Here is a 22,920-nt window from a genome sequence, read left to right on the forward strand (position 1 = left end):
CTTTTCAAATTACAGGCAAAAGAGAATTATTATTAGAATATTTAATAATAGAATATTAAATAATTTATTCTATTTAAAGTAATTTCTGTATGTATGTATATGTATATATACATACATAGATTCTATATATATAGAAATTACTTTAAACAGAATAAACATTAATTTTTTACTCATGATGCTATTATTGTTTTCATTTTAAAATTTTCTGAAATGGCATTATATGTCTATCCCAGCATTTGAAGTGGTAATGCTTTGTAAAAATCTGTTTAAAGACAGGCTTTCTAGTTGATCATTAATAATAATTTCAAATGTAATTCAAAAATTTACAAACAAAATTATGGAGTACCAAATGGATGCTACTTTATTTGCAGTTTGGCAGAAGTTGTAATGCATTTCTTAGAATATAAGGTATTTATTAATAATTATTTAAATTTGACTCAAATTCTTATTGTTGTTTTTGATGCCCTAAAAAGCTAATAAAGCTTAATGAAAATGTTTTATTGAAGAGTTAAATTTTATTTTAATATTTAACTTCTAAAGATAATTCTCTTTATTAGTATAATTTCTGGTGTGTTAATGGTAATATTTTTAAAGTAATTGAGGCAAAGCATTAGCAAGCCTTTTCTATGTGGCTTGTGTTCGTTGTTTTTTAGAATTGTGGTAAATTGTGGAATTGTGGTTTAGAAATGGTAGAATTGTGTTCGTTCAAAAAATTTTGTTTTCAAAATATAATGGGCTTATTTTGATTAAACTTTGCCATTTTTCATTAATTGTGATGAGGAATTCAAAAATGTAATAAAAAATGATGGTTTATGACTTCATTTACAAGATATAAGGTTGTTTCATGAGCACACATAACAGCACAACTTGGTCACACAGTGTTTCACAGTTGCTAGCATGCCTTCTATGGACTTATAGAATTGAGTTTGTTTTCAAAATTTAATGGGTCAATTTTGATAAAACTTTGCCATTTTCCATTAATTGAGACGAGGAATCCAGAAATGTAATGTGGGTCTATTTAAATGTAAAAAAATCTAACAATGTGTTGCTTAATCTTTTCTTCAGTTTAATCTAAATTATTTAATTAAATATTATAATAATTGTTATACGAGATGGCACCTAATGCCTCCCTCTAGTGTCAAATTCATTTGTAATTCATAATTATTATTATTTTCAAATTATAGCCAAATTATTTACGGCAGTTGTGGATGTCTATTTGATATGCATCAGGTTTCGGTTGGTGTTTATATTTGTAAAACACAAGAACAAAGCAATTGTTGTTGATTGCTTTGTTCTTGTGTTTTGTTTGTTAATGATGATTTTGAATTGTGATCTAAGAACAAAGCAATTGATGGTGATTGCTTTGTTCTTGGATTGCATCTTCATGTTGTCAAGTGCAAGATTGTCTCTCCATACCGGCAGGTACAAGGATAACCTCTTTTGTGGCAGCAAGTGTAAAGTTCACCTGTCTACATTCATCAGGTACAAGGATCACCACTTCTATGCCTAACAATGGCAGGAATTGCTTCTTTTTCCAGCTTTACCTTAATTCTCTTGCAATATGACAAAGTTGCACAGTGTCCTAGTTAATAGCACACAATTTCTAATATAATCTTAGGTTTTTTATTTTATAAAATATCATATAACAACAAATAACCTATTTGTCATCTTTATTCTAAGAAATATAATTAAATTATTTATGAAATTGCCATCTCAAAATTTATCAAAATTTAGACTTTTCAAATTCAAAACTTTTAGTGATTTATGAAAAATATTTTTGTGCAGCAAACTTATGCTCAGCAAAACACAATAAAAAGCATAAGTTGAATAATAATATATTATAATTTCTATAAAAAATGCTAATAGAAGAATTTTTGCAAACTATTAGTCTGATTTTTTTGCAAGTTATGAACATTGTTTCCTACATTAAATTTTATGTTTTCTTAATTTCTACCAATTTTTCACAATTGAAAAGCAAATGTTTGTAGAGAATAACAGTATTGTTTAAAAACAATTTGTTCCATATAATGGTATACTACATTTTCTCATAACTATAAAGAATTTATTTAATCAGAGTTGAATAAAACATTTTTTAAGATTGAAGTTAATAATCTTATTGTTTAATATGAATGAATCATTAATGTTTAACATTGATCCACATAACATATTGTCATTGTCTTTCCTTACATAATTAATTACATATGAATGAATATATACAAAATAAAAACCATAAACATTGTTCATTTGTTCTCTTGATATCCAAATTGCTGGTCATTTGTATTTTTGAGCTTTAGCCATTCTTTAAATCCATTTGCAAGTATTGAAATAAAAACTTTTCAAATTACAGGCAAAAGAGAAATCAGATGATAATTTTAAGGATCATCCATTTCTTTTTTGCATATGATTATTATCAAAATTACTTTCCACTCTGATGAAATCTTATTGGTCATTTAATTTTTCACCTTCAAGTTAAATTAAGGAAAGAGAGAAATTGTTTGTACCTGCTGCTGAATTCTTCCTAAATGTTCCAATAGCTTCATTAACTTCATCTGTAATCTGGACATTCAAAACAATAGCAAAATAACTTGAACTTTAGTCTACTTCAATTGCTGATGTCACCATACTTGATGTTAATGAGTAAAGTTCTCAAAAAAAAAAGTCTATTAATTGATATATCACTGTCACTGCATTATCTTAATCTTACACTTAATCTTCTTCAACAAAATTTATTCACAGTTCCAGAAAAATCTAGTATTTTTTAGTTTAACCAAAAAATAGAAAATTGTTTAAAATATTTTAACTTTATGAAAAGAACAAAAATTCTGTTTTAATTGAAGATACAGTAGAGCATCGATTATCTGACTCAATTGGGGGCTGGGGTTAGTCGGATAACCGAAAAGTATGAAAAAATCCATTATTAGTGTAGTATATTATTATATCCCATGTAATTAGTATATTAGTATATCGCTATTAACCTACTTCACGTTGAATTTTCCTCCATGTTAAGCCTATCAAATTTTTTTTTTAAATAATAATTGTCGCTATTGCATCATTAAAAATTATTTCTTTATTTTGCACAAAATAAATACAGTACCGTACTTTACTGTACTGTACGTTGAAAAATGTTTAAAAATATACAGCCAGCTAGTATTCACCCTACTATAAACCCTTCGCCTCCTGTAAGTTTTATGAGAATGTCCCGGGAAATCCAACACCAGCTGTTCTCAACTTCATCCAGCTGTAAACATAATGACTCATCAGTGTCAAATTTCGCAGAAAGGTGAGACAATGGAAAATAAAGTTTGAAGCTTTTTTTTCAAAAATAACTCATTTCTTTCGTTTTTTTTCAGTTTTAAGTATTATTTATGTTTAATTATAATGTAATTAAAAATTGATCGGAGAGGAAGCGGTTAACAAAAACATTTATTAGCTTGCGCACATCCGACTTGGATCTTACACACAAGACATCTGCTAGCGTGAACAATTGACAAAATAAAAGTGTACATTTATCAGAGAATAGACAAAGACTCAGTTTGTAAACAATTTACCTTTTGTATATACAACTGACACTCGATCCATAGCGGTCTTTCAATGACCGGACATAAAAAATGAACAGATGACGCTTAACTTAAGTGCAGTTTACAAAACGAATATGATTAATCTTAACACAACCACTCATAGTTAAAAAATTAAGCCTCATTTAAATATTGGCCTCCCTTTCATGGTCGAGCCAGTGTAGTCAGCTAAAACATGCAAAAATTTAACAAAAATAATATTAAAGTAGCCAAGACATAGCCAAATATTGTAGCGCCACATCACTAGCGGACATTTGAAATTTGCCAACTAGAACGCGGTCAGTTAACCAAGGTGACGGTTAATCGGGTCATATAATCGATGCTCTACTGTATTTAGCTAATTCAGTTTGAGAATTTGTTTTATGAAATTCATGGACATTTATTTTTTCCATTTTCACTAAATGACAACGTTTTGTTTTGAAATTTTTAATAAGCATAGAAGACCATTTGCTATGATAACTTATACCCTGTAGATGACTTACGTTATTCCTCTCCAAAATTGACAAAGTTAATTGTAATTTGTTCTTAAAGAATATAAAGAAAATAAAAACAAACTTCATCTTTTTATTTTATTCTGTTTTCAAAATGTTTTTTTTATAACACTTAATATATATAGGTTTAGCTTCTAACTTCTCAAGTTCAAAAAATAGAGTTAAAGTGCTTTCTTTTAAAAGATTAAAGTGGATTGGATAAGCCTATAGAATTGCAGTTTGACTTTAAATATTAGAGTATTTTCCCAGCTTTAGTAGAGCATATGATCTCAACGAACAGCCAAAACTGCTGTGTGTGTGTGTGTGTGTGGCATGGAATTGATGAGGTTGCCAATGAGATGTTGGAAAATTCTTTGCCTCTCCAGAAGCACAATCACATGCTAGCCTAATAGTTTTGACCAATATATAAAGTATTAAATACAAAATTTAAATGTTAAGAAAAGCAATTGAATGCCAAAGATGACACATTGATCATATTTTATTTTTTTACATTAAGTAATCTGAGTTAAAACACATGTAATTTTTGGAATTTCATTTAGTCTTTTTAAAAATAGTTCTGAGATACACAATAAAGCACTGGAGTAAATCCAGAAATAATTATTATTATTATTGTCAGATATATTCTTTGATTTCAATCTTTGAAAATGAAAGTAATAATTTGATTACATTTATCTTTGTTTTATTTGAAGCATAAAGTTTTTTATTATGTTTAGTTTATTAAATGAATGTACTTATTTTAAAAATATACATCAGCAAAACCATATTATGAATAAATATTTTTTATCTGTATATATTCTATATAAATGAATCTATGTGAAATTTAAGTGTTTTTTTTTAATTATGANTTTATTATTATTTTTTTAATGACAATTTTATGTAAAATGGAAATACTTTAAAAACTTTATATAGAAATGCTCTAAGTCAAGATTACAAAAAGAAAAATATTATTTTTTTTTAATAGAATTATTTTTTGAAGTATAGAATGAATAATTTAATTGAAAAACTAAACAAAAACTAAAGATGAAGTTTCTGTATAAATGTCAGATCTAAAAACATTTAGATAGAAGTTACATTACAAATAAAATGAAGTTTAGTATTATAAGTGTTAAAATAATGATAATTTCATAAAGCATTATATCACAATGATGAATCACATAATTTTATTTAGGAATTTAATTTAATCAATATCATTAATTTTATTTCTATTAAAGTATGTGAGATTAAAAATATAATGAATTATTTTTACTTTTTAATATAGCTGTTGGTCGATCTTGTCCTGTTGTTTCAGATATTTTACACCAACATACACACCAGTTTCAGCAGCAGCAACAATTATTATTAAGTTTGAGTCAATGTTATCATATGATTTACCTTCAACAATTAGAAATACAGTATTTACACCAGTGCCTTCAACAAGTAAGTATTTTTAGATTTTTATATAAATAATAATTTAAATACAGTGAAACCTTGCATAATGAGCAAAACAAATTGTAAAAAACTGACTTGCTTAATGAGCGTCATTTTGCATAATGAGTGACAAGAAGAGGGGAAATCCCGGATTGTGCACATGCACCATCAGTCTGTGTTTAGCACTCATTTTGCTAGCATCTTAGTGTCACTTGTGATCACATATTTTTCCAAACTTGTCTTTACACATATTACATATAAACATCAACAACCATAGTCCTTTACATAACAAACATGCCAAACGATATGCCAAATTCTTGGGCTATGTACAGGCTATAATTAAATATTAGAAATTAATTAATTTGACTAGAGGTAGGCAGTTATGCTGCCATCTTGTATTAAATTTAATGACCAATTCCAAATTAAATTTCAGAAATATCTAAGTTAAAAATTAATTATTTATAATTATTAAATTTAATATGAGATGGAAGCATAACTGCCTATCTCTAATCAAATTAATTAATTTCTAATATTTAATTATAGCCTTTACATAGCCCAAAAGTTTGGCATATCGTTTGCCTGTTTGAGACCTTTTTTTTTCAAATTGAATTCACATTCCTGGTTGGTTCATTCTGCTCTAGAAGAAAAGATGAAGAGGATTCACACTCCTTAACAATGTATATTGTATAATTTTCTTTGAATAAACATTACACACAAAATATTTGAGTATTTTTTCGGCATGGAACACACTATTGTATTTTACATTCATATATGTGGGAAAAATTTTTTCTCTTAATGAGTATTTTGTAATACAAGTAAGATTCTGGAATGAATTATGCTCATTAAGTGAGATTTCACTGTACTAAAATGTAAAATTTTTGTACTAAAATAATTAGAAAAATAAGTTAAGATTGTTTTCAAATTTTATCTATTTTTGATTTTGTTTAATTTATGGATTTCAAGTCTTTATTGTTATAACAATAATAATGGAATATTTATTTAAAAAATAATAAATTTTTACCTTGGAAAATATATTTGAATCTGACATTTTAAGATCAGATTTTGTTGAAAGTGATATAGTAATAAGTTAGTACTGAGCACTGTAAACATTTTTGTACCTAGATACTTAGTTTTTGTTACCTGGGTACCCAAATAATTCAAGTAATGCAGTATTTATCATACTATGCCCACGGACCCCTGAGGTTCAACAGATATATTAGTTAATGTTCTCAAGTTCTTGATTATCCGAATGTCGATCAACCGAAACATCAATTAACCAAAAACTTCCAGTCAGCAAATTTAAATTTCCGCTAGTGCTGTTGTGCTGCAATCTTTGACTATGTCTTCAGCTACTCCAATATTATTTTTGTTAGAGTTTGTGTTTTAGCTGGCAGCACTGGCATGACTATGAGAGGGTGTTTAAGGACATGCCAGGATTTGAATGAATTTCAACATGGGGTAGGTAAATACAGTGTTTTTCAGCCATGGTGCCACGATTGGGGTGTTGCAAAGTTTAGGGCCTTTTAGGCATTTTCTTGGAAATTTACTTAAGTGTAGTTCAAGATAACTCATTGTCAGTTCTATTTTGCTATGCAATATCTAGTAAGCAAAGAAACGATGACTAATTGCATGTTAATATAATGTTCTATGCTATGTGTACACACGACTTTGTCACGAGTTTGCCCAAACCACATTGCTTGGCCTTCACATTCCCAGTCCTGGTACCAGGCCAACCAGCAAAGAAGAATGACATGGACACTTGTGTCTTGTATATACTTTAAAAAGCATTGCATTGTACTTTGAAAAGCGTGTGGTTTCAATCTCAAAGTAGATGCATCTTACAGTATTTTTATAGTATTCAAAAGCAATGATAACAAATAAACAAGTTTTTATCGTTTTTTTTTAATTTAAATTTTCTAAATTGATATGAAAAAGGTAAGAAAAAAGTAATGAAATATTTATTTTATATATGCATCAAAATAGTATAAAAACCGTGACAAAAATTGTTTATCAATAAAATAATAATATAAAATGATAATATATTTGATAATAAAACTATATTTAAAAAACAATAGCGAGACTATTATTTTAAATGTAATTATTTCGACAAAATTCAATGAAACTTAAATTTTGATTTTGAACACGTAGAAACACTTTTGCGTTGCGCGTAATATTTGTTTTCGCAAAAAATTCATCTGGCCCATTAGTTCCCCCCTTATTCAGATTCTAGATCTGCCGCTGGTCAAGGGTGTCACGATTTATTATTTTTCAATTAGGTGTGCCACTCAATGAAAAAGGTTGAAAAACACTGTTATAGGGGATATATCCATAAGGATACGAATACTTTCCAAAGTATTTTAATAAAAATAACACCTATAATAGCTAAAGAAGATACACATCTTTGAAGTTCTATTTCACCTGGAAAACGTCTTTCGTTGACACTTCATTATTTAGCCACTTGTAAAAATAATATATATTTTGTATTTAATTTATATTTTATGCAATCTTTAATATTAAAATGGCCATATATAATGTAGGAGAAATGTTTCGTAGTTTGGCATACCAATTTAGAGTGGCCCATCATTCGATATCAGTCATTATCCCAGAAGTTTTGGATGCTATTTATCAATCTTATAAAAGTGAATATTTGAGGATGAGTGTTGTTCATAGAAAAGCTTGATTGATTTAAGAAAATCTGTCCAAGCCGCATTTTCAACAACTCTTCTTACTTTTATTATCTAGTCTGTTACGTTATCGACTTGTCTCCACTTACAGTTTCGTTCGACGCATTACGGAGAAGTTGAATGTACGTTATTAAAGATTGTTTTTGTCGTTGNAGGACATAAAATATCGCAAACTTTGAGCATGCATTGTTTAACAAACTCTCCATCAGAGAGAGCTTTGTTACTTTTAGCAATATTGTATGCTACAACATAACTTGCATGTGTAGCTGCTTGCTGAGAACTATACTCCCAGCTGTTACATATTTCAATTGATGATGTGTAAAATTAAAATATTTACTTACATTTTAGATTAAATTCAGTTAAATTGGATTGAACAAATAGAAGAATTCTGTTCTAGTAATATTTTTATCAGCAGCTGATTATAAAATGGGATTCAAAGAAATGTTTGGAGAAAAGTACAGCTATTACCAATAATTCTCTTTATTATCTTATATAATATGTGAATTTGATAGAAAATTGTTGATTTGTTTTTCTACTTATAGATATGTAATGTGTGCCAATTAAATAATGAGGCCAATTTTTTTTATACTTGCACCATTACACTGTACAGCTCATACAGTTACAACTTTTGCATTATTGATTATTAGGGGAGACACTTTCAATTGCACAAACATCATAAAATTGCATCAACATTTTCTAGTTGCTGCAGAGGGATTGTGATATGTCAAAATTATATATTCAATGAAGAATATGTGCTATAATTAAATTGTGTCAATGAATATNACTATTAGTCTGATTTTTTTGCAAGTTATGAACATTGTTTCCTACATTAAATTTTATGTTTTCTTAATTTCTACCAATTTTTCACAATTGAAAAGCAAATGTTTGTAGAGAATAACAGTATTGTTTAAAAACAATTTGTTCCATATAATGGTATACTACATTTTCTCATAACTATAAAGAATTTATTTAATCAGAGTTGAATAAAACATTTTTTAAGATTGAAGTTAATAATCTTATTGTTTAATATGAATGAATCATTAATGTTTAACATTGATCCACATAACATATTGTCATTGTCTTTCCTTACATAATTAATTACATATGAATGAATATATACAAAATAAAAACCATAAACATTGTTCATTTGTTCTCTTGATATCCAAATTGCTGGTCATTTGTATTTTTGAGCTTTAGCCATTCTTTAAATCCATTTGCAAGTATTGAAATAAAAACTTTTCAAATTACAGGCAAAAGAGAAATCAGATGATAATTTTAAGGATCATCCATTTCTTTTTTGCATATGATTATTATCAAAATTACTTTCCACTCTGATGAAATCTTATTGGTCATTTAATTTTTCACCTTCAAGTTAAATTAAGGAAAGAGAGAAATTGTTTGTACCTGCTGCTGAATTCTTCCTAAATGTTCCAATAGCTTCATTAACTTCATCTGTAATCTGGACATTCAAAACAATAGCAAAATAACTTGAACTTTAGTCTACTTCAATTGCTGATGTCACCATACTTGATGTTAATGAGTAAAGTTCTCAAAAAAAAAAGTCTATTAATTGATATATCACTGTCACTGCATTATCTTAATCTTACACTTAATCTTCTTCAACAAAATTTATTCACAGTTCCAGAAAAATCTAGTATTTTTTAGTTTAACCAAAAAATAGAAAATTGTTTAAAATATTTTAACTTTATGAAAAGAACAAAAATTCTGTTTTAATTGAAGATACAGTAGAGCATCGATTATCTGACTCAATTGGGGGCTGGGGTTAGTCGGATAACCGAAAAGTATGAAAAAATCCATTATTAGTGTAGTATATTATTATATCCCATGTAATTAGTATATTAGTATATCGCTATTAACCTACTTCACGTTGAATTTTCCTCCATGTTAAGCCTATCAAATTTTTTTTTTAAATAATAATTGTCGCTATTGCATCATTAAAAATTATTTCTTTATTTTGCACAAAATAAATACAGTACCGTACTTTACTGTACTGTACGTTGAAAAATGTTTAAAAATATACAGCCAGCTAGTATTCACCCTACTATAAACCCTTCGCCTCCTGTAAGTTTTATGAGAATGTCCCGGGAAATCCAACACCAGCTGTTCTCAACTTCATCCAGCTGTAAACATAATGACTCATCAGTGTCAAATTTCGCAGAAAGGTGAGACAATGGAAAATAAAGTTTGAAGCTTTTTTTTCAAAAATAACTCATTTCTTTCGTTTTTTTTCAGTTTTAAGTATTATTTATGTTTAATTATAATGTAATTAAAAATTGATCGGAGAGGAAGCGGTTAACAAAAACATTTATTAGCTTGCGCACATCCGACTTGGATCTTACACACAAGACATCTGCTAGCGTGAACAATTGACAAAATAAAAGTGTACATTTATCAGAGAATAGACAAAGACTCAGTTTGTAAACAATTTACCTTTTGTATATACAACTGACACTCGATCCATAGCGGTCTTTCAATGACCGGACATAAAAAATGAACAGATGACGCTTAACTTAAGTGCAGTTTACAAAACGAATATGATTAATCTTAACACAACCACTCATAGTTAAAAAATTAAGCCTCATTTAAATATTGGCCTCCCTTTCATGGTCGAGCCAGTGTAGTCAGCTAAAACATGCAAAAATTTAACAAAAATAATATTAAAGTAGCCAAGACATAGCCAAATATTGTAGCGCCACATCACTAGCGGACATTTGAAATTTGCCAACTAGAACGCGGTCAGTTAACCAAGGTGACGGTTAATCGGGTCATATAATCGATGCTCTACTGTATTTAGCTAATTCAGTTTGAGAATTTGTTTTATGAAATTCATGGACATTTATTTTTTCCATTTTCACTAAATGACAACGTTTTGTTTTGAAATTTTTAATAAGCATAGAAGACCATTTGCTATGATAACTTATACCCTGTAGATGACTTACGTTATTCCTCTCCAAAATTGACAAAGTTAATTGTAATTTGTTCTTAAAGAATATAAAGAAAATAAAAACAAACTTCATCTTTTTATTTTATTCTGTTTTCAAAATGTTTTTTTTATAACACTTAATATATATAGGTTTAGCTTCTAACTTCTCAAGTTCAAAAAATAGAGTTAAAGTGCTTTCTTTTAAAAGATTAAAGTGGATTGGATAAGCCTATAGAATTGCAGTTTGACTTTAAATATTAGAGTATTTTCCCAGCTTTAGTAGAGCATATGATCTCAACGAACAGCCAAAACTGCTGTGTGTGTGTGTGTGTGTGGCATGGAATTGATGAGGTTGCCAATGAGATGTTGGAAAATTCTTTGCCTCTCCAGAAGCACAATCACATGCTAGCCTAATAGTTTTGACCAATATATAAAGTATTAAATACAAAATTTAAATGTTAAGAAAAGCAATTGAATGCCAAAGATGACACATTGATCATATTTTATTTTTTTACATTAAGTAATCTGAGTTAAAACACATGTAATTTTTGGAATTTCATTTAGTCTTTTTAAAAATAGTTCTGAGATACACAATAAAGCACTGGAGTAAATCCAGAAATAATTATTATTATTATTGTCAGATATATTCTTTGATTTCAATCTTTGAAAATGAAAGTAATAATTTGATTACATTTATCTTTGTTTTATTTGAAGCATAAAGTTTTTTATTATGTTTAGTTTATTAAATGAATGTACTTATTTTAAAAATATACATCAGCAAAACCATATTATGAATAAATATTTTTTATCTGTATATATTCTATATAAATGAATCTATGTGAAATTTAAGTGTTTTTTTTTTAATTATGAAATGTTTAAAGACTTATTAAATGAGACATTTTTTTTAATAGTAATGCATCAGTAAATGTTACCATCTACAAGTGAAGTATTAATATCAAATATCTTCCAAATGAGTTATTAGTGTTATAAGTGATTGAAAATAAAATATATTTTTAGTTAGACTTTTAATTTGTGTGTTAAATTTTATAATTTATAGGAAGTGAAACAGAAGCACCCTGTGAGGAAAAATTATGGCAAATGCAAAATAAATTACAATCTGCACAACAGTCATATAGAAAAGAAGCTATGCAAAGTGAACAGATAACTGCTTCAAGGCAGCATGATAATAGATTTGGTTCACAACCTAATTTTAAAGGTATATAATAATGAAGTTTTTTAATTTTAAAAACTCATTAATAAAAAAATAACATTATATTCAGTTTTAATTTGTTTTACAAATGTGATTTAAAAAAATATATATATATGAATTTATGATAACATATGAAACAATAATATAATGGATAAAATGAATTGGTGGAGCTTGTGCCTACTATTTTTCTAAGTAGCTGTTGACAGATTTAAACTTAATTCATGAGCTAGAGATAATCAAAGATTTTTGTAAATGTATGTTTTATGTAGCAATGAAACTGAAAATTGAATAAATATGAAATATTGCTTGAAACTCAGATGGTAGCATAAATGCTTGTAAAAATTTAGAGATGATGATGTGACTCAAACAATTTGCCAATGGTTTAAGTAATTTTATGGTACTTCTGAATCAAAGATTGACCAATGATGAAGCCAATGTTTACAACATGTGTAAACATTTCAAAAACACTGAAATGATTTCAAGCAAAGAAAAAGCTAACAGTCAAGAAAAATGGCTGATTTAAATATTTCATTTTGTTCAGTTTAAGGAATTTTGATGAAATATTTGAAAATGAAACATAGTGGTGCTGGCTTGTTTCATACTTTTTATCATAACAAACAGAGACTACTTTGTTGGGATTCTCATTGTACAAGCTTAGAATAAATTTTTTAACAAGTTTTTGATTACTGAAGATGAATGTTGTTATAACTACAGTCCCGAGACAAACATATAGAGTTCTTAATGGAAAGAACTGAATTTATCACATTTGAAGATAACATCTAGTGTAAATCAATAGGAAAGTTGTCTTTTCTCCCTTCAGGAAATTGTGTGGTTTGAATATGTTTTGGAACAGTGATATGAATTCAGAACAAGAGTCTATTAGAACATGATATGAAACTTTACAAAAAGCATTTTATGAAAAAAGGCTACAGAAATGGGCATGTAATTTGATTGATGAAATAATTATTGTATGCCTTCACTTGCAATACTTGGCTGCTGCAATTTCTTTTAGCTAGTCCCAAGATTAAGAAGTTTATGAAAATAACATGTTTTTGATCAATTGTAAAGATCCAAATAGCTATGATAGAACATCTGAAGTGTTAGGAGTAAATGATTTTCCTAACTGCTTCAAAAGTGGAAGTACTATTGGAATAGGATTTAGTCAAGGGGATTAAAGTGAAATTATTGTTACATTTAATAAAATTGTTTAATATATACATTATTTATGATATCTATATTTTTACCTTATATTTTTTAATTCTATCTTGTATTTGTCCAAATATCATTCATATCAGTTATCAAAATTATTCTGGCAATTAACTTGCTTAATGATTGTAAGAATTCTTTCTTTTTCTAAACTATAAAATTTCTGTAAACTAAACTGCTTATATATTATTTTGTATTTTAATGATATAGGATTAATAAGAAGTTTGAACATATTTATTTTAAATTGTTAAATATATAGAGTAGAGCATCGATTATCCGAATGTCGATCAACCGAAACATCAATTAACCAAAAACTTCCAGTCAGCAAATTTAAATTTCCGCTAGTGCTGTTGTGCTGCAATCTTTGACTATGTCTTCAGCTACTCCAATATTATTTTTGTTAGAGTTTGTGTTTTAGCTGGCAGCACTGGCATGACTATGAGAGGGTGTTTAAGGACATGCCAGGATTTGAATGAATTTCAACATGGGGTAGGTAAATACAGTGTTTTTCAGCCATGGTGCCACGATTGGGGTGTTGCAAAGTTTAGGGCCTTTTAGGCATTTTCTTGGAAATTTACTTAAGTGTAGTTCAAGATAACTCATTGTCAGTTCTATTTTGCTATGCAATATCTAGTAAGCAAAGAAACGATGACTAATTGCATGTTAATATAATGTTCTATGCTATGTGTACACACGACTTTGTCACGAGTTTGCCCAAACCACATTGCTTGGCCTTCACATTCCCAGTCCTGGTACCAGGCCAACCAGCAAAGAAGAATGACATGGACACTTGTGTCTTGTATATACTTTAAAAAGCATTGCATTGTACTTTGAAAAGCGTGTGGTTTCAATCTCAAAGTAGATGCATCTTACAGTATTTTTATAGTATTCAAAAGCAATGATAACAAATAAACAAGTTTTTATCATTTTTTTTTAATTTAAATTTTTTAAATTGATATGAAAAAGATAAGAAAAAAGTAATGAAATATTTGTTTTATATATACATCAAAATAGTATAAAAAACATAACAAAAATTGTTTATCAATAAAATGATAATATAAAATGATGATATATTTGATAATAAAACTAGATTTAAAAAACAACAGCGAGACTATTATTTTTACATGTAGGTATTTCGACAAAATTCAATGGACTTAAATTTTGATTTTGAACACGTAGAAACGCTTTTTTTGCATTAAAATGCTACTTCAAACTGTCAATTTTTAAAATTTTTCCTCCTGGGGAGAGGACTCCCTCCCTGGATCCCACCCCAGCGTTGCGCATAATATTTGTTTTTGCAAAAAATTCATCTGACCCATTAGTCCCCCCCTTATTCAGATTCTAGATCTGTTGCTGGTCAAGGCTGTCACAATTTTTTATTTTTCAATCGGGTGCCACTTAATGAAAAAGGTTGAAAAACACGGTTAATATATTTTTTCGTACATAATCTGTTATCCAAAAAATCAATTTTCCAAACAACTCCAGTCCCCAATTGATTCAGATAATTGATGCTCTACTATATATATATAAATATTTTACAGAAATAACTGAAATTTTCATTCATTTATATTGTATTATTACTCTTGTTCTGTTTAAAGAGTTAACATTTGACTTAGAATGATATGTTGTAAAATAGTTGTAAAATTAAAAGGGATAAATAATAGAGATAAAAAATAGTAGGAAAAAATCAAATGTGGTGATAAAATGGTTTGAGGATACAAGATCTAATTTTCACACAAATAGGTGAAATAAAATTACAATTTCAAAACAAAGATTGAGCAATGATCATAAGGAAGTATATTAGTGAGACAGTAGAAAATATTAGGAAAATTTAACAGAAATTAAAAGTTGACAAGAAAGAAAATAACTTCTCTTATGAGGAAAGATAAACAGAAAAATAACTTAATGAAGAAATTAGTTTTTTTGGACTTGAACTCATTTAATTTTTGGATTCAATAAAATCAATTTTACAAATAAATCATTTCCTTGAAAAAAGATTAATTAAAATTTAAAGATTCACAAGTAAGTGAGACAGCTAAGAAGTATTGGATTGTTTAAGCAATTTTTAGCATAGAGATAATTTTAATCTTTTAATTTATCTATAGTATGAAAAGAGGTAAACATTAATTGAAAGTTGTATTTTAATAATCAATTTTTTTATGAAGTTATAATCCTTTGTTGTTAATATTTGTTTTATTGCATTTCAATTTTTTAGTTGTTGTCTAGTTTCTATCCAATAAAATCAGTGAAACTACATTTTGAAATAAATTTTCTTATATAGCTATTAAGCTATATGTAATTTGCTATAAATTTTAACACGTTAATCGCCATCTGACATGCTGGCAGTTGTACCAGTCAGACCCGTGCACAGCCATACAACACACTGGCAATCGTAGTAATTAGGCCCACAAACAGCCATACAAACTGCCGGTGGTCAGAGCCAACTTTATAGATGTGCACAAGAGGCCACCACTAGGATATAAAAGAATGTCTTATGAAGCCAGGATAATTTAACCTTGACGGAAACTATATAGGTTATAGCAACATTGGGAGGTTGAAATACTCTTTACAGCCCTAACCAGCACGACCATGTCAACGTGTTAAGGATTTATCACACCATAGTTTTTTTTATCAGAAAGCTCACTTATGTGCTGACTTATGGTACATTTTGAAATGTTATTTTATTTCAATCTATTGTTTATCATTTATGTCTTTCATTTTCTTTTGTTTATATTGCTAACAATACAAATAAATTATGTCTGTATTCATTATCATGCCAAATTAATTGTGAAAGGTATTTCTTTTCAGTAACAGTATTAATTTTTAATAAAAGATCAATCAATTTAGTAGTTTTTCTTTTTTTTTCTTTTGTAAACATTGCTATTTCACGCTAAGTTTTAAGTGTAATGCTTATAATTTCTTAACAATTGATATGTATTTAATTATATTATAAAATATAATTTTATTTTGTATAAGCTTATAATTATATTACTTTTTACACACAAGGTGATGGAATAAATAGATGGAATGTTAAAAAAAATTTTCATCAAGAACAACAAAGAAATCATATTTCAGCATCACACAATCAAGAGGCAAGTATTTAATAAAATTGTTTAATACATTTAAAAAATACTTTAAAATTGTTTGTTGTATCTAAATAAATGTAATACTATATTTCCTTAAATTGAAGACACACAATTTTACCCATTTTTTTTCTTTTCCAAAATGGAGAAGAAAAAACAGGTGTCTTATATTTGTAGTTTAGTACAACAAATCAAAAGCTAGGAGTAGACCATGTGGTGTGTTATACATCAATAATAGATGTTTGTTTGTCTATACTGCTCAATAATCAATGAAATACATAAAACTTTTCAACATAGACTACATGTCAAACTTTTTTAGTATCCTATTAGTTTAGTTCAACAACATCTAACTACTAGACCCTGAATCAGATAAAAATTAATGTATAAGCTAGTCTGATGTCAAAGAAATTAGGCACCACCACAACAAAGGCAGAAAGTGCATATGCTGTGGATAGATTGTTATGCGCTGACTTATTAACTATTTCTGGTATAATTGCTATTTATTTAAGCTTGTGTGTGCAGGAATTATCATGGGAGCATAACAGGAATGCCATCAAGTTGCTATGCAGTTGATTGTATGACAAAATATTTAAAAAAAAAGGATTTAGTATCATATTTTACTGGTATGTTAGGTATAGACTTGGTTGCTCTGATACTATATCGTTGGTTGGTGATTAAAATCTCATAACTCCTGAATAAATTTTTTAGGAGAAACATTAAACTTCCTTCAGAAGTTTGTTATTATCCTATGTTGATTATTTTTTATTTATATATTGATCTAAGTTTGAATTGGGACCTACGAGAGTTTTACAGATCATGAGAAATGTGTTTAGTTATCCACTAATGCTGTAATTCAAATATGAGCAAATATTGGCATTACGAGGTTTTGATTGCCCACCGATAATATAGTACTTTTTTTTTTTGGTATGTAAAACAATCACACAAGTGATATTTTGCTGACAGGCTTCCTAACAACAAGCAATACTTTGATTTGTGGTTAACATCGATACACCATGACAAATGGAAACCAAGCAATTGTAGTGTTCTTTGCAGTCAGCAAAAGTGCTGACTGCAAAGAACACTACAATTGCACCTAACTGTTTTTACACACAGAATGGATATACCTGTTTGCATGAAACATCAGTTTCTATGAAGTTTGATTTTCCTCAGCATCTATAGAGACAGCAATAGTGCTGTAAAACCACTGAAGAAAACATATTTGACTAACATATATGATGATATTGAACAAATTGATGATATCTATGATGAGTGAAGTGTGCAAAAGCAATATGAAGCTCAAATACCTGACTCAACTACATCAGATCATCAATACTGTGTGCATAGCCCAAAACCAATGTACACCAAACTTGCTCATTTTAAAGGTCAATAAATTACATTTATTGATGGATTACTGCATTTGTAAACGTTCATATGAATGGTTGTATATTATTCAGTGCAGCTATTCCTTGTTTTGCAACAAAACTCCAAGAACTAGTCATGTTTGTAAGTCAAGGAGCATTTGTATATACAGTCATGGTGGATGCATGTTCAATTTGCTTCAAAGATGGTTGCTTGGTTTGGGGTCTGTAGTTATATCTTTAGTTTAGATACTGGTAATGAATACTTAATTTAAACTCCTTAATGTTTAACATGCTTTTAAAGTGGCATTATAATACAGCATGTAATATTGTATATGCAAAAGAAAATGGAAACAGCTTCTAAACATTATATATTTTATGGCATTTATACTGTTTTCCAAATTTGTTACTTAACAAAAATTAGATTTTAAAATAATCAATTATATTTTCATCCAAAAACATTAAAATTTTATTGGTCAAAATTATGTTGTATCTTAGAATCAAACAAATATGGTATTATCATCAAATTGGTTAATAATTAAATATATAATAAAATATTTAATGAAAAAGCCTTGCCTTACCTAGAATATTATATATTAAAGTTTAAAAATTATATTGGTATTATATAATTACAAATGCATACAACGACATTGTAAATTACCTAAAATTTTTTATATTTGAAGAAAATCTACTAAACATTGGCGATTATCATATTTTCTCTTGTATAATATGAATTATTTTTTAAAGAATAAAATTAAGATAATCAATTTGAAGTTATTTTAAATATAAATTTTTAACTAACTTTATTATTAATACAAAACAGCTAATTTGAATAATTTAAGCTAATTTATTTGAATATTTTTATTTACATACAGTAGATACAGAGATCATCCAAAGTAAGGAGTCACTTTCTCTCATAATTCATTATGAGAGGAAGTAAGGAGATCATCATAATAAATATATACTTACCTGCATTTTTACATCCACTGATGTATGAATCAAATTCAAGTACTTTCTTTTGGCATAAATTATAAAATTCCATCAACTATAAAATATGTTTTGGTTGAAGAAATATAATGTTAACATGTAAAAACATGTGCTTCTTAGAATTTAAGAAATGTAGCAAAATTTAGTTTTCTGTTAATCAAATAAATGGAAATTATAAAATGATTAAAACAGAAATTTTTTTCAATTATATATACTTTATATTATTGACTTTTACTTATATTTAGTCATTTACAGTCATACTCACAGTCAAGGATCAGCAGTTAGAGTTTAGAGTTAGAAGTTAACAAATTGCCATTTGCTTTTAATACTACTGCATTGTACTATACATAAATGCTTATTGGCTAACTTCTAACTCCAACTCTTGATCTTTGATTGTGAATATTGACATAACTTTGTCAATTTAAGTTTAAGGTGGTTTTTTTTCCCCCAACCACTTCCATCATTAAGCTGTAATAAAATTATAAAATTACAGCTTAATGATGATACATAAGATAGCATGCAATTGAATTTTGTTCCTTTGATTTTTATCCTTATATAATCTATTAACTGTTGATAGAACAACAAAAATTTTGTGATTTATTGCATTTACCATTTATATTATTTTAACTAAATATTTTATAATTAAATCTTTTACATATCTAATCTCATTATTTAGTATAACATAATAATAAAAACCCTAAACCAAATTTTATGCTAAAACAGAAAAAAGAAAAACAAAATGGTCAATAATTTCTTAATATTACAGGTTATTAATCAGAAAATTTATATATTTTCATTTGTAATTTTATGTATATATATTATTTTTCAGAATGTTTATGGTACAAATAGATTACATTTAGAAGAACCAGTATCTGTCCAGAATTTAATATCATCTGATGGGACTTGTAATTTAACTGTGTGGCAACAGTTCACTCAGCATATCCATCAGCAGTTAGAACATATGAATACATTATGTCAGTCAATATTTCAAGATCAGCAAACATTAACAAGTTGTTTGATGTCTTGTTCATTATCTTCACCATCTTTAGGTAAATTATTAATTATATTATAAACTATATTAATATGATTTTGGGTTTGTTTTTAGGGAAGCTAAGATTTTCTTAGGTATTATATAGCCAATGTGTTTTTGTTTGTGATGTACTTATAAATTTAGTAAAATGTATCTTCTTTCATTATCTAAACTGTAATGCAGTTTTGCATTAAGGTATATTAGCAGTTTGGGAAAAGAATGGAATTATGCCATATTTATTTAAGTTTGATTCACTATTTATTATTATTTTTTTAATGACAATTTTATGTAAAATGGAAATACTTTAAAAACTTTATATAGAAATGCTCTAAGTCAAGATTACAAAAAGAAAAATATTATTTTTTTTTAATAGAATTATTTTTTGAAGTATAGAATGAATAATTTAATTGAAAAACTAAACAAAAACTAAAGATGAAGTTTCTGTATAAATGTCAGATCTAAAAACATTTAGATAGAAGTTACATTACAAATAAAATGAAGTTTAGTATTATAAGTGTTAAAATAATGATAATTTCATAAAGCATTATATCACAATGATGAATCACATAATTTTATTTAGGAATTTAATTTAATCAATATCATTAATTTTATTTCTATTAAAGTATGTGAGATTAAAAATATAATGAATTATTTTTACTTTTTAATATAGCTGTTGGTCGATCTTGTCCTGTTGTTTCAGATATTTTACACCAACATACACACCAGTTTCAGCAGCAGCAACAATTATTATTAAGTTTGAGTCAATGTTATCATATGATTTACCTTCAACAATTAGAAATACAGTATTTACACCAGTGCCTTCAACAAGTAAGTATTTTTAGATTTTTATATAAATAATAATTTAAATACAGTGAAACCTTGCATAATGAGCAAAACAAATTGTAAAAAACTGACTTGCTTAATGAGCGTCATTTTGCATAATGAGTGACAAGAAGAGGGGAAATCCCGGATTGTGCACATGCACCATCAGTCTGTGTTTAGCACTCATTTTGCTAGCATCTTAGTGTCACTTGTGATCACATATTTTTCCAAACTTGTCTTTACACATATTACATATAAACATCAACAACCATAGTCCTTTACATAACAAACATGCCAAACGATATGCCAAATTCTTGGGCTATGTACAGGCTATAATTAAATATTAGAAATTAATTAATTTGACTAGAGGTAGGCAGTTATGCTGCCATCTTGTATTAAATTTAATGACCAATTCCAAATTAAATTTCAGAAATATCTAAGTTAAAAATTAATTATTTATAATTATTAAATTTAATATGAGATGGAAGCATAACTGCCTATCTCTAATCAAATTAATTAATTTCTAATATTTAATTATAGCCTTTACATAGCCCAAAAGTTTGGCATATCGTTTGCCTGTTTGAGACCTTTTTTTTTCAAATTGAATTCACATTCCTGGTTGGTTCATTCTGCTCTAGAAGAAAAGATGAAGAGGATTCACACTCCTTAACAATGTATATTGTATAATTTTCTTTGAATAAACATTACACACAAAATATTTGAGTATTTTTTCGGCATGGAACACACTATTGTATTTTACATTCATATATGTGGGAAAAATTTTTTCTCTTAATGAGTATTTTGTAATACAAGTAAGATTCTGGAATGAATTATGCTCATTAAGTGAGATTTCACTGTACTAAAATGTAAAATTTTTGTACTAAAATAATTAGAAAAATAAGTTAAGATTGTTTTCAAATTTTATCTATTTTTGATTTTGTTTAATTTATGGATTGCAAGTCTTTATTGTTATAACAATAATAATGGAATATTTATTTAAAAAATAATAAATTTTTACCTTGGAAAATATATTTGAATCTGACATTTTAAGATCAGATTTTGTTGAAAGTGATATAGTAATAAGTTAGTACTGAGCACTGTAAACATTTTTGTACCTAGATACTTAGTTTTTGTTACCTGGGTACCCAAATAATTCAAGTAATGCAGTATTTATCATACTATGCCCACGGACCCCTGAGGTTCAACAGATATATTAGTTAATGTTCTCAAGTTCTTGGAAGAAAGAAATATATTATATCATATAATAGAAAAATGTTTCTTGTAATATTTACCTTTATTAAAAACATACAAAAAAAGTTTTAAGTAGTTATAAATTTAAAAATACAAAAAATTAAAATGCACAATTTATAATCTCTTTCAATTTGCATTCTCATTAATTTTATAAATTTTATCATTAGAAATGCTAATTGCATATAATTGCTTATTATCCACAGCAATAATGTGTTTGATATTGATAATGAATAAAATTTGTTTATAACTTTAATTTTTTTTATTTATATATTGTATTAATTATAAAAATATTACATAAAAGCATCAGTAGGACAGTAATAAGCAATAAGTATACAAAGTATGACAATAATAATAACAAATACTCTATCTACTTTTCACTTAATCTAAATATTTGTATTGATTGTATTGTTTAGTAATCTGATTAGTATTTTGATTTATTAACATTTATCAATAATTACAACAAAACAGCTTAATACATGTTATTTCATAAAAGTTTGATTCCATGATAAAAATATATAGAATTAGGAATTAACTGATTTGTTTGATTGTTTTCATTTGTTAAAAAGTTATTATTTTAATCAATTCAATTGTATGTATGTGTTATAACTAAAGTTTTTTAATGTCAGAAGTGATGTATATAAATATAAATATTGTTTGCCATTTTAAATATCTTATATCTGTTGAAAAATAATGTTACATTTATTAAATGAGCATTTTTTTTGAAAAGTAAGATATTTGAATTCTAATAATTATACTAATAATTAAAATAGAAAATATTTATAGATTCTTTTTAATAACAACAATTGTTTAATTTTCATAAACTAAGTTTTTGTAAATATATATATATATTTACAAAAACTTAGTTTATGAAA

At 27.1% G+C, this 22,920-nt stretch overlaps 1 protein-coding gene across 3 annotated transcripts in view; it reads left to right on the forward strand.

The window, feature by feature from the left end:
• LOC111642265 (pericentriolar material 1 protein-like) overlaps window positions 1-22,920 on the forward strand; it is a 55,808-nt gene that overhangs the window by 4,993 nt on the left and 27,895 nt on the right. The window contains exons 2-5 of one of the 3 annotated variants that reach the window (XM_023388588.1): window positions 12,159-12,317; window positions 16,524-16,609; window positions 19,775-19,994; window positions 20,646-20,803. In XM_023388588.1, the coding sequence (XP_023244356.1) occupies window positions 12,159-12,317; window positions 16,524-16,609; window positions 19,775-19,994; window positions 20,646-20,803 (623 nt within the window). The remainder of the gene's footprint in view (window positions 1-12,158; window positions 12,318-16,523; window positions 16,610-19,774; window positions 19,995-20,645; window positions 20,804-22,920) is intronic. The other 2 variants (XM_023388589.1, XM_023388590.1) reach the window with 2 other exon arrangements.

The sequence above is a fragment of the Centruroides sculpturatus genome, unplaced genomic scaffold (genome assembly GCF_000671375.1).
Source record: "Centruroides sculpturatus isolate CEXI.00-Female unplaced genomic scaffold, Cexi_2.0 scaffold1698, whole genome shotgun sequence".
Lineage (NCBI taxonomy): Eukaryota > Metazoa > Arthropoda > Arachnida > Scorpiones > Buthidae > Centruroides > Centruroides sculpturatus.